This window comes from Muscardinus avellanarius (genome assembly GCF_963383645.1).
Source record: "Muscardinus avellanarius genome assembly, chromosome: 10".
Classification (NCBI taxonomy): domain Eukaryota; kingdom Metazoa; phylum Chordata; class Mammalia; order Rodentia; family Gliridae; genus Muscardinus; species Muscardinus avellanarius.
This window is the reverse complement of record NC_137796.1, coordinates 95,627,038-95,639,661: the sequence shown is the minus strand read 5'-3', so window position 1 is coordinate 95,639,661 and position 12,624 is coordinate 95,627,038. Positions and strand designations below refer to the sequence as shown.

At 44.6% G+C, this 12,624-nt stretch overlaps 1 protein-coding gene across 7 annotated transcripts in view; it reads left to right on the top strand.

Annotated features, from left to right (window-relative positions):
• Positions 1 to 2,088: 2,088 nt before the first annotated feature.
• METTL9 (methyltransferase 9, His-X-His N1(pi)-histidine) overlaps positions 2,089 to 12,624 on the top strand; it is a gene marked incomplete at both ends in the record, with an annotated part of 50,861 nt that continues 40,325 nt past the window's right edge. For 5 of the 7 annotated variants that reach the window (XM_080702896.1, XM_080702895.1, XM_080702901.1 and 2 more), the window contains one exon: positions 4,091 to 4,243. In XM_080702896.1, coding sequence (XP_080559022.1) covers positions 4,091 to 4,243 — 153 coding nt within the window. Of the gene's footprint in view, positions 2,134 to 4,090; positions 4,244 to 12,624 lie in introns of those variants that run through there. The other 2 variants (XM_080702898.1, XM_080702897.1) reach the window with 1 other exon arrangement.

The following is a 12,624-nucleotide window of genomic DNA, read 5'->3' as shown; positions in this document are numbered from 1 at the left end:
ATTATGTCAACTAAGTTCAGATAAAAATCCTTATACTTAGCCTGGCACCTTCTACCAGGTACCACCTCCTAAACCTTCTGTCATCTCCCAGTAGTGCTACAGGCTGGTGACTAAGGCTTTAGGGATTATTTAAGATCCAACCATAACAAATATGCTTACTAATCTTATGTTTTAAGAAGTGATCATCCCTTAATAGCCACAGGACAGTTTATTGACTCTATTGGGAAAACTTGAATCTTTCTCTGAAGGTGTATAAAACATTATCAAGAAGCATAAGAAATCTAATATTTAATTATAGGAGCTCTTTTTAGACCATTAGCTCTTCAAGGAGGTAACAATAACTATACAGAGACCAGCATTATTTTGTGCCTTCTATAGATCTAAGACTATCTCCCTGTGAGCTCTCCTCCTCCTCTTCCTCCTTCTCCTCTTCCTCTTCCTCCTCCTCCTCCTTTTTCTTTTTTTTCTTTTTTTGTGGTACTGGAGATGGAACCCAGGGGCATTCTACCTCCGAATGACACCCCCAGCCCTATTTTTTTACTCTTAACTTATTTTATTATTATTATTATTTTTGTGTGTGTAGTACTGGGGATGGAACCCAGGGGTTATTCTACTTCTGAGCTACACCCCCAGCCCTATTTTTTATTCTTTATTTTTTGAAACAGTTGAAGGGCCTCACTGAGTGTGAAGCACTGAGTTGTGAAGGGCTTCAATAAGTAGCTGAGGCTGTCTGTGAACTGCGATTCTCCGGTCTTAGCCTCTTGAATGCTGGGATTACAAGCCTATGCCACCACACCTGGCTTTTTTTTGGAAGCAGGGTCTGGGGATGGAACCCAGAGGCATTTGACCTCCAAGATAAACTACCTGCCCAATTTTTTACTCTTTATTTTGAAACAAGGTTTCACTGAGTTGTGGATGGCTTCACTAAGTAGCTGAGGCTGCCTGTGAACCTCGATCCTCTGGTCTCAGTCTCCCAAATGCTGGGATTACAAGTGTGCACCACCATGCCCGGCTCACACTTGGCTTTTTATAGTCTTTATTCATTTATTTTATTTTATTTATTTATTTGGTGGTACTGGGGATGGAACCCTTCTACCTCTGGGCTACACTCCCAGCCCTATTTTTTTTTTTTTTTTTTTTTTTTTTTTTTTGCTGGTCTGGGGATAGAACCCAAGGGCATTTGGCCTCCGAGCTACGCCCACTGCCCTACTTTTTATTATTTATTTTGAAACCGGGTCTCACTGAGTTGCAGAGGGTCAAAGTAGCTGAGGCTGTCCGCGAACCGCAATCCTCCTGTCTCAGCCTCCCGAATGCTGGGATTACAAGCATGCGCCACCATGCCCGGCCCCAGACCTATTTTTATATTTTATTGGGAAACAGGGTCTCTTAAGCCAGCAAGGCTGGCTTCAAACCTGCGCGATCCTCCTGTCTGTGCCTCCCAAATGCGGGGATTACAAGCCTGTGCTGCCACTGGGCCAGGCTATAGTCTTAATTTTGAAACAGAGTCTCACTGAGTTGCAAAGGGCTTCACTAAGTAGCTGAGGTTGTCTGAGAACTGGGATCCTCATGACTCAATCTCCCAAATGCGTGTCACCTCATCGGGCTCCTATGGGTTTCCTTCGCATTATACTTTGTAATTGAAAAGAGAACATGAAAATGCTACACTTTATAGCTTAAGAGAAAACAAAGCAGCAATAGCAAAACATCTTGTGCTTAAAGATCTAGATAGGAAGGTAAACCAGCCAAAATTTCAGGTCTGTGCACAGAGCTGAGATGCCGGCTAAACACCTGAGGCCAGGGACAGGGCATCACTTAGGTCTTTTGAACATCACTGACTGCGTTTCAAAGTCACGTTTGAGAGGATATTGACTCAGTACCTGGCTTTTTGTGTTACCTGGGCCTCTTCCCTTCCCCGTTATGGATAACTTAGGTTTTAATAAACAGTAGTGACATTCTTGTAGATGAAGGAAGGGGGCAGTCCCAGAGGGCAATCTGAACTTCTGCTTGGTATATTTACTCTTGCACTTTTCCTTCCTCCTCATTTGTCATTCAGGAGGCTCTCTGACAAGAGATAGCAAGGCTTCTCAGATGGATCGAAGAACCACAAGCTGGGATGCCAGGTTCTATGAAAAGGTCGGCTATGCAATTTGTTTCTCCTACCTTTAGGCAAATCACTTGATCATGCTGTACTTTGGTTTCTTCCTTTGCTTGCTAAATATAAATAACATTTGTGTGAGTATTTTGTAATTGTTCTAGAGTACTTTAAATGTGTGGGTGATTTATGTTTTTTTTTTTTCTCTAGTCTGGCTGCTCAGGTACAAAGAAAAATGCTCCTCTGAGATGCTAGGCTTTGTCACCTGATCCCCAATCCTTCAGACTACAGCAGCCATCCACTTGTTTCTTGTTCATCTTACATATTTTTGTTGTCTTGAAGCTGCAATTAGGCAGACTCAGTCTATAGCTAGGGCATACCTTTTTGTCTCCTTTATCTTCAGAAAATATGCCATTTTATGTACTTCTGTTGCTAGCACCCCTCTCTTATTGGAACAGAGCATTTTTATCTGTGACACTGATCCCAAGAAACAGGAGAGGTTACATAGTAGGCAAACAGTTACTTGGACTTGCTACTATAGTTTCTTTTAAATATTTGGGGCCAGGACCACTAGAGGTTTGAGCTAGATTGAGAAGGCAGTCCCTTCAGGGTTTCCACACAGCTGGGGTCACATTAGACAACAAAATATCCCTGTTATGAAAGGTGCCAACCTGAGATTTTTAGCAGTCAATAATAAGTGTTTGTAGGTAAAAAAGGATTTTTGTTCTCTGTGGGTCACCACCCAGGTATTTTATAAATGAAAATCTCTTTAGTGCCATATGAAATTAACAAAAAGATTGAGTTTGAACTAAAATTCAATGTATTTACATAACTTCTGGTGCAGTCAGATGAAAAGCATTTCCTAACACACTCAGGAAGGTGTCATTAGAAGGCCTAGGAAATGTGTTGCTCCTTAGCTGTAGCTCGGGTAGCAGCAGGAAGAAGTTCAGACACAGGAACACAGTATAACCTTTCAGTTTTGTAATGTTATTGGGTCTCCCCGAGCTATAAAATGATCAAAGAAACATCCGGGTCAATCTCCCAGAGCTGAGTTAGCTTTAAGTGTTGGCTCCAGCTTCTGTCTGTTCGTTGGAGGAAATAAGGCAGCCAGGGGTGTTAATTCTTGGGCAGGGCCATCAATACATCACAACATTACTTATTTGTGGGTGCCCCCACTTCAGGAACTTCCGACAAAGGCAGAGCATTGTTTCACTCATGCCAGCAGCTTGCCAGGCTTGGGGAAGCCGGGCAAGGATGGTGGTGGTGCGTGGGGGAGGAGGAAGGCAGAGAACGGGTGGGATTCTTTCTCTCTAGATTCTCGCTTTGAACTCCTGCGAAGCCGGGTGGAGGTCCTTGGGGTCCTCCCTGAGAGACCTCGGCCACTGAGGCCGTAATAAGAACTGGCAACATTTGCCTCTTGGGAAGGTCCAAGTGTCTGGACATCGGAAAGGAAAGAGATTCCTTTTCCTCACCCTGGAGTCACCCTAAAGCGCCCTGTCAAAGCCCCGCAGGAGTATGGGATGCGAAGCCCAGAGGCGACAAAGGCGAGGACAGGCCCGAGGCCCCGCGGGTACCACCTGGCAGAGGCCGGGAGCGCCTCCTCCGCCGCCGCGCCGCCCGGAACGCAGGCGGGGGCGCGCGCGCCCGGGGATGCGCGCGCCTTTGTCCCGCCTCCCGGCGTGCCCGCTCATTGGACGCGGGGCGCGCGCCCCAGGGAACGCGCGTCCGCCGCGCTTCCGTACGTGCTCCGGGTGGAAACAGGCGCGGGCGGCGCCGGCGTTCCGCGGGCGGAAGGGAAGGGGGAGGCGAGGCGGCTGCGCGCCGGCCGCTGCTCCCCGCCCCCCGCCTCGGCCTGAAGGGGCTGGATGGGCAAGTTGGGCGCGATGGCTCGAGCCGGGGCGGCGGCGGCGGCGGCCGGAGGCGGCGGCTCCTCCTCCTCCTCCTCCTCGTCCTCGCCCCGGCGGCGGCGGTGATCCGAGCGAGCGGCCGCGGCGCCCGATGAGACTGCTGGCGAGCTGGCTGTGCCTGAGCCTGGCGTCCGTGTGGCTGGCGCGGAGGATGTGGACGCTGCGGAGCCCGCTCAGCCGCTCCCTGTACGTGAACATGACGAGCGGCCCGGCGGCGGCGGGCGGCAGGAAGGAGAACCACCAGGTACGGGCCGGGCCGGGGGCGTGGCGCCCGCGTTCCCGCGCTCGGCCGGCCATTGTGCGCGGCGGCCCCTCCAAAGTTTTCCCCGCGGGGCGCGGGCCCGCGACCCCCGGCCCCGGCCCCCCGCGCCTTTTGTTCGGCGGCGCGGGCGGAGGGCGGCCTCCCTTCCCCCTCCGCGCCCCGAGCCCGCATTGTTCCCGGCCGCGGGCGCGGGACTGCAGGAACTTGAGCGCCGCCGGCCTGCGGAGAACAGAGCCCCAGCCAGACCCCGACCCCGGCGCGGACGCAGAGCCCGCCCCGCCGGCTGTCGAATGGGATCCCTGAATGTACAAAAAGGTCGTAAGGAGACTGAGCCCGGCATCGTGAACCTTTCGCTTGACATTTCCCCTGAACACTTAAAAAAAAAAAAAAAAAAAAAAAGAAAGAAAATGTATTTGACAGGTCTCGGCTCCCTTCCTGGCGAACCCTGCCCTCCCTCCCGGAGAGATGTCTCCTTTCAACTTCGGTTTAGTTTGCTGGCCCGATGGATGATAAGGAAGAAGATGATGCAAGCCTTTCCAGGAAGGGTTTAAAAAAAAAAAAAAAAAAACTGGTCAGGAGCGAATTCTTTTAGTTGTGGATCGTGAGCTATGCGAGGTGACCAGATAGGTGGTATTTTCTTGAGCTCAGTTTTGTGCCACCCAACAAAGTATGTGTGGGTCAGCTGTAAAATTAAGGGAGCTATTTCATATGTGACCATCATGTAGTTGAGATTAATCTCATTGAAAAGAGGCTTTTGAACTGTGCTAAAGTGTTGGCAGATCATAGCCAGCGTTTATGGTACATGTTGCCTTTCCCGAGAGCAGTAACAGATTATTCGTAACGTTATACTACGCGGAATGCCATATCATGTGGTGTCTCACCATTTTCATGAATTTCTCTTTCTTTCTTTCTTTCTTCCTTCCTTCCTTCCTTCCTTTCTCTTTTTGGTGGGCCTGGGGACGGAACTCAGGGGCATTCGACCTCCGAGCTACATCCCCTGCCCTATTTTTTATTCTTTATTTTGAAACAGAGTCTCACTAAGTTGTGGAGGGCTTCACTAAGTAGCTGAGGCTGTCTTGTTACTTACTATACCAGGTGTTTAGAGAATTTACACCCCCGTTGGTTTCATGTACTTTAGGGAAGATAAAATACTAATATCTAAGAAAGAGATAAAGCAATTCATTTATAAAAGTAATATTTTTTATTTTGTAACTACTGGTAATGTACTTTTCTATGAATATATGTATATGTATGTTGGGAATGGAACCCAGGGCCTTGCTCAGGCTGGGCATGTGCTCTAGCACTTAACCTTTTTCGTTGTTTTCTTCTTCTATTTTTAAAGGAACTGTTAATTTCTATATGTTCTTCAAAATTTCCCAGCCCTTGAAATGTGTTAGATGACTACTCCTATGATAGTGTTAAAGTGTATATAAAGTTAGTATTCATTCCTAAATTGTAAAACCACATTTGTTGCAGTGGTTTGATTGCTTGAACTAGCCCATTCTCATAGAAACAACTTTCAAATGGTATACTGTTAACTGTACATTATCAGAAAGTCACATATCCTGTCAAGCATGGTGGCCCAGGCTTGTAATCCTGGTACTTGGGAGACTGAGACAGGAGGATCACAGATTCAAGGCCAGCTTCAGCTACTTAGTGAGGCCCTTTGCAACTTAGCCCCTGTTTCAAAATAAAGAAAAAGAATCGGGTGGGGTATAGCTTGGAGGTAGAACGCTCCTGGGTGCTATTCCCAGCACCACACACACACACACACAAAAAAAAAAAAAAAAAAAAAAAAGAAAAGAAAAAAAGAAAGAAAGAAAGGTCATATGTCCATATGGAACATGGATAATGGTGTACAACAATGAATCAGAAATGCCATTTTTAAAAAGCAGTTGATAGAAATAAGGCCCTGGATAGGAAAAAAAGGATTTTCTGTAGCATGAAATTATGGTTGAATCTCTTACATGTTGGTATTTATAACATGTGTGATTACTGAAGCAACTTGATATGTGTTTAGGGCTCATAAAAAGTTGTATTTTTAGCCGGGCATGGTGGAACATGCCTGTAATCCTAGTACTTGGGAGGCTGAGACAGGAGGATTGCAGATTTGAAGCCAGTTTCTTCCACGTAGTGAGGCTATCAGCAATTTAGTAAGACCCTGTTTATAGATTAAAAAATAAAATAGGACTGGGGGTGTAGCTCAGAGGTAGAATGCCCCTGCGTTCAATCTCCAATACCACAAGAAAAAGAAAACCCACAATTTTTAAATTGAAAAGCTGTTTATAAACTATGATTTTTTTACCCCCACCTTTGGTAGCTAGGAAGAATGATAGCTGTAGATATAATCTCACTGTCCCCCAACAGTATATTTTCTAATTGTATACTTTTTTCAATGGAATCTGTTAGACCTTAATGAAAACTAATACTGGTTTCAGATACCTCATTTACTTTGTTATGCTTCTGAGATACTTGTGTGTTAACCAATTACATTGCCAATTTGAAAGATTATTTATCCAGGGTAAAGACTAACCTGCTGCTTTTTGAATAGTTAGGAGGATGACTCTTCCCTAGAATAATGAATCCCTTTCTGTTACGGAAATAATTGTTCATGATAAGGATTAAAATGAACAAGAGTAAAATATGTATAAAAACCACCAGAAGCTAAAGTGAAGTACGTACAACCTTTCTGCCTCATGGCTAAGCTAAAGATTTATTTTTCCTTTTTATATTCAGGATCCTGGGTTTGTCTCATAACTTTGCTGCTTGTGAAGTAACTTTAATGGTTTCTCCCCTTCAAATTAGGAGTTTTATATAGGCTCTTCTGGTGTTCATTTGGGTATGTGAGTTCCATAGCCAGCCACATCTGGTTCTTTGGGGAGTTACATGAAAGTAGAATTATGGATTTGATTGAGTCATACTTAGTACAAGTTTTCCTTCTGGCTGTTTTATTAAGGAATTATGATGGAGGATTCCTGACTTAAGAGAGAGAGGTCTTGGGTAATGTTTATTCATTAAAGTTTGGTAGTTAGTGTAGTTGGAGATACAAGCTCTTTAGATTAAAGCAGCTCTAAAATTATAGTAACAGCATGGTTTTAACAACTTGGCTCAGTGTGTCAGCTTCAAAATTTGGGTTTTCACTTTGGACAAGTGAGAAACAAGGGCTTCTCTTTAAGAAGGGACATGACCCATTGGCCAAATTGGCCTCCTTGAGTTAAGTTGGTTTTATTGAAATAAGAATAGTTTTACATTTTTTAAGTGGTTACGAAGAAAAAACAATTCTGTTTCCTGTGAAAATTTCATAGTATAAAATTGAAATTTTAGTGTCTGCAAATAATCACATTCATTTACCTGTGGCCCATGATTGCTTCCAGGCATTAGCAGAAGAGTTGAGTATGGCCTACAAGCTTACAATGTTTACTCTCTTGTCTTTTACAGAAAAAAAAGAAAAAGACACTTCCCAGTTTCCTTAATCAACAGCACATTCTCATTATCAGGTGGCAGGGTGGCTAGTTGACCCATTGGGGAGAAACAGAGCCAGGCAGAGAGAAACTAGTAGGTGGTGCTTTTCGGTATTAGCAGACAAAACTTAAAAAGAAAGTAATAACACACTTTGTTTTGTTATATTTTGTTTTGATTTTGAACTGAGAATTGAACCCAGGGGCATTCTACCTCCAAGCTACACCTCTAGTGCTATTTTTTATTATTTACTTTTTGTGTGTGTGTGTGTGATTCTGGGGAGTGGAACCCAGGGTCTTTCTACCTCTGGGCTACACCCCCAGCCCTATTTTATAATTTATTTGGAAACAGGGTCTCACTAAATTGTTGAGAGCCTCACTAAGTAGTTGAGGCTGGCTTTGAACCTGTGTGATCCTCCTGTCTTAGCCTCCCAAGCGCTGGGATTACAAGTGTGGGCCACCACGCCCGGCCTTATTACTTACTTTGAAACAAGGTCTCACTGAGTTCCTAACTAAGGGCCTCACTAAATAGCTGAGGCTTACCTTGAACCTGTGATCCTCCTGTCTCAGCCTTCCAAGTACTGGGGCTACACAGGGGTGTTCCACCATGGCTAACAACACAGTTTGGATTTTATATTTGTTTGCAGTACTAGAGATGGAACCCAGGAGCATTCTAACTCTGAGCTACACCCCCAGCTCTATTTTTAAATTTTTTTTATTTTGAAACAAGTCTCACTGAGTTGTAGAGGGCCTCACTAAGTCGCTGAGGCTGTCCTCAAACCTGTGATTCTCCTGTCTCAGCTGCCCAAGTACTGGGATTACGAGCCCCCAGTCACTGTGGATCTTTCTGATGCATTGTACCAGTGTTTAAAGTTAATGCAGCTCTTAGGGAGCTATTCAAACTTGAAAGGACCTTAAGGCTTCACTAAGTAGAATTTTTTTTTTAGGATCTGGGGATGGAACCCAGGGGCATTTGACCTCCGAGCTACACCCTCTGCCCTATTTTTTATTCTTTATTTTGAAACAGGGTCTCACTAAGTTGTGGAGGGCCTCACTAAGCTGAGGCTGTCCACGAACCATGATCCTTGGGTCTCAGCCTCCTGGATGCTGGGATTACAAGCATGCGCCACCATGCTTGGCTCACTAGCTAGATTCTCAATAATAACAGTCATTCACAGCTTCTCAATGGATGGAGTGAAAAAAATTGTTCTAAAACTGGCTGGACCCAAAACTGTAGTAATTTCTCAGGTAACAAACTGCAAATTTTTTTTAAAGCACAGGTTAACAAAAATTGCAAGTTTGTGTATATTTCTTTTATTTCCACCTTATATAACCTCAGAATTATGCTATCCCACACTTGATAATAGGTTCAAATAGAATTTTTTTCGGGAGGGATACTGAGGATTTAACCCAGGGGCATTTTACTTCCAAGCCAAACTGGGGGCCCTTTTTGTGTTTTATTTTGGAACAATATTTCAATTGGTTGCTAAGCCTGGCCTTAAACCTGCAATTGTCCTGTTTCATCTTCCAAAGTACTAGGATTGCAGGCATGTGCCACCATGCCCTGATTAAACTTTTTTTTTTCCCCCAAATAAGAAAATGTTGCAGATTGTAGCCAGAGTTAAATGGTGTGCTAACAGACAGATTGAGTTTCCTTACCCTTAGCCCTCATTTGCCTTGTGGAGGCTGGTGGAAGTCAGGCATGAGTTAACAAGGTTCAGGACATCAGCCAGGGAGTCCTACGCTGATGGATTGGTGTCCTCCTCCAAACTGCCTTCCAGACCCTGGAGGCCTTTGTAGCTGAACACCCAGAGACTTTGGAAAGGGGTTCTTTCCTTCCTTACAGTCTATTTTGAAACACTGAACAAGTGTTTGCTTGAGTTTCACAGAACACAAGGCTCTCTTTTGCTGAATATACCAGAGGTCTTTATGTTCTTTGAAGGTGCCCTAGTACACCTTTGTAACTTCAGTAAAAGGCTTTTAGACCCTCTAAAGCTTTGTTACCATCCTAGGATTATAAAGTATTTGAAAAGAGGGTTGCCAATAATGTGTTAAATCAAAGCCAAAGCAATTTAATCTAATCTTTATACCACCCTCTCCATGGATATGAGAGCCTGTGCCACTGTGTGTATTGAAATCTCACTTAACGAAGTTATTGGGTTCGGTTTATATCATTTATAGAAAAATAGAGCTTAGCGTGGTGGTGAACACTTGTAATCCCAGTACTTGAGAGGCGGAGACAGGAAGATTGCAGGTTTGAGAACAGCCTCAGCTAGTAACCTAATGAGACCCTATTTGTAAATAAAAGTAAAATAGTGCTGGGGGTGTAGCTCAGAGATAGAATGCTCCCAGGTTGGATCCCTAGTACCAGAAAAGAAAAGAAAGAAAATGGGGGGGGGGTGGCTTGAATGTATACTCATGCTTAAGGGCAAGAAGGTGGCTTTGGTGAAGTGTCTGGATTGATTTGATTGTACTGCAGAATCTTAGATTGTGGTGTTTGAATCCTTGACTGTTAGCTGGGCGTGGTGGTGCGCGCTTGTAATCCCCGTGCTTGGGAGGCTGAGACAGGAGGATCACGCAGGTTCGAAGCCAGCCTCAGCTACTTAGTGAGGCTCTCAGCAACTTAGTGAGACCCTGTTTCCAAATAAAATATAAAATAAGTCTGGGAGTATAGCCCGGAGGTAGAAAAGCCTTTGGGTTCCACCCCCAGTACCACCAAAAAAAAAAAAAAAAAAAAAAAGAATCCTTAGCTGTCAAGGTCAGTGGCAGTGGGCTTGTTCTGACCACCTCCTCCAGCAGAAGAGATTCTGTGCTCACAGATCCAGAGCAGCAGAGCCTTTTTGATTGTGTTTGGAGGCACTGAGTGCCTCAGGTCCTTGGTTACCCATCTCTTTTGAGAATGATGGGGTACCTGAACCTCCAGTGTGGTTTTTAGGCATTTGCTTGAACTGCACCTTCCTGTGATCAGACAGCCTTTCTCTTGCACAGGAAGAGGAAGCACACAGGAACAATGATTGGGCCTCTCTTATGTGCCAGGCGCTTGAAATATGTTATCTCCGCTTATCCTCAAAACAGCTCTCCTAGGTAGGGGTACCATCCCTCTTTATAGACAGGATTGAGGCTCAGAGAGTTGGGTTTTGAACCCAGCTTTGTCTGGTTTCAAGTTCAAGGTTTTTTTTTTTCCCCCATTGCTTTGTGATACCTCTCCTAGGAAACTTTGTGTTCTCTTGGGGAGGCTGTGAAAATTGGCTTGCTCTCTTAGGAGGAAACTGCCCTAACTTTAGTGGTCCTCTGGGCAGTGCTAAAATCAGGTAAATATGTACAGAACCAAGTTGGAGATCATACAGTTTGTGAGTTAGGCAGGGATGAGATATCTGCTTGAAGTTCTGGCCTTCATCCTGTTTGCGCATGTTCTTTGTAATGTTTAAAGTTGGTAGAAAAAAGTCTTAGCTTTGTTGATTTTTCTGACACCAATCTGTTGTCCAATTTTCCATCACTAACTGGATGTCAACAGGACATTTAGGGTCAGATTGCACAGGTTAAAAGGCTCGGTGCCCTCACCTCCGAGGCTGGCTTCAAGTTCCAGGTCCCTCGGCGACCCCCGCTTCTGTCCAATGTGGCTGTAAATTCAGGAGTTGTAGCCCCCTCCCCCAGGTTTGGTAATTTGCTAGAGTGATTCCCAGAATTTAGGAATCACTTAGGCTTGCTGGTTTATTGTAAAGGGCGTGCCTCAGGACCGCCCAAGAGGAAGTGCTACACTGGGCCAGGTGTGGCGGGGAGCTCTGGGTCTTCCCTGTTGAGACACCCTACCAGTGTGTCAATGGATCGCACAACCCAGAAGCTCCCCACAACCCATAGTTTAGGTTCCTGGAGGTTTCATTTGATTAAATCGGTGCTGTTGGGCATAGTACTTTATTTCAGGCCCCTTTCCCATCCTTGGAGATAAGGGGGTGAGGCTCTAAACTCCAGTCACAGCTTGGACTCTCTCCACTTTGGGGAGTCATCTCCTTGGGATACAAAAGGTATTCTTATCACCGTGGAGAGTCCCCAAGGGTTGTTGGAACTCTATACTAGGAACCTGGGACACAGACCAACTATTTGTTTTTTATTATGCCACATTATATAATCATTAAGTTGATTTTTATAACTTTCTAATTTTGCTAGTATGCTCACTTCCTTGGTATTATGGAAGAAAAGACTATTATATCACAGATCACATGCTTGACTAAGTGAGAAAATCCTAAAAATAATTTCAGAAAAACTTTTAGCTGTATTCTTCAGTTTTATAATAAAATAAAGTTTTATAGGAAATATGCATTCCTCTTTTGAGGTTATATAAATATTAAGAGGTGTTCATTTGCTTAATAATTTTTTTTTAAATGGTGGTAGCAGGAATAGAACCCAGGGGTATTCTACCTCTGAGGCTCCACTCAGCCTGATTTTTTTATTCTTTATTTTGAAACAGGGGCTCACTAAGTTACAAGGGCCTCACAAGTTGCCGAGGCTGGCTGGGAACCTGCCATCCTCCTGTCTCAGCCTCCCAAGTACTGGGATCACAAGTGTGTGCCACCACGCCTGGCTGCTTAATAAAAATTTAAAAAATAAGACCTAATATTTCTTTTTCTGATGACATTTATTTTATTTCATTGTACTGGGGGTGGAACCCAGGAGCTTTTCTACCTATGGCTAGACTCCCAGACCTATTTTATACTTTATTTGGAAACAGGGTCTCACTAAGTTGCTGAGAGCCTCGTGCAGTAGCTGAGGCTGGTTTCAAACCTGTGTGATCCTCCTGTCTCAGCCTCCCACATGCAGAGATCACAAGCCTGCACCACCAAGCCCAGCAGGCCTCATATTTTATAACCTTGATTTGCTAATACTCTCAAACATACATAAACATACTCT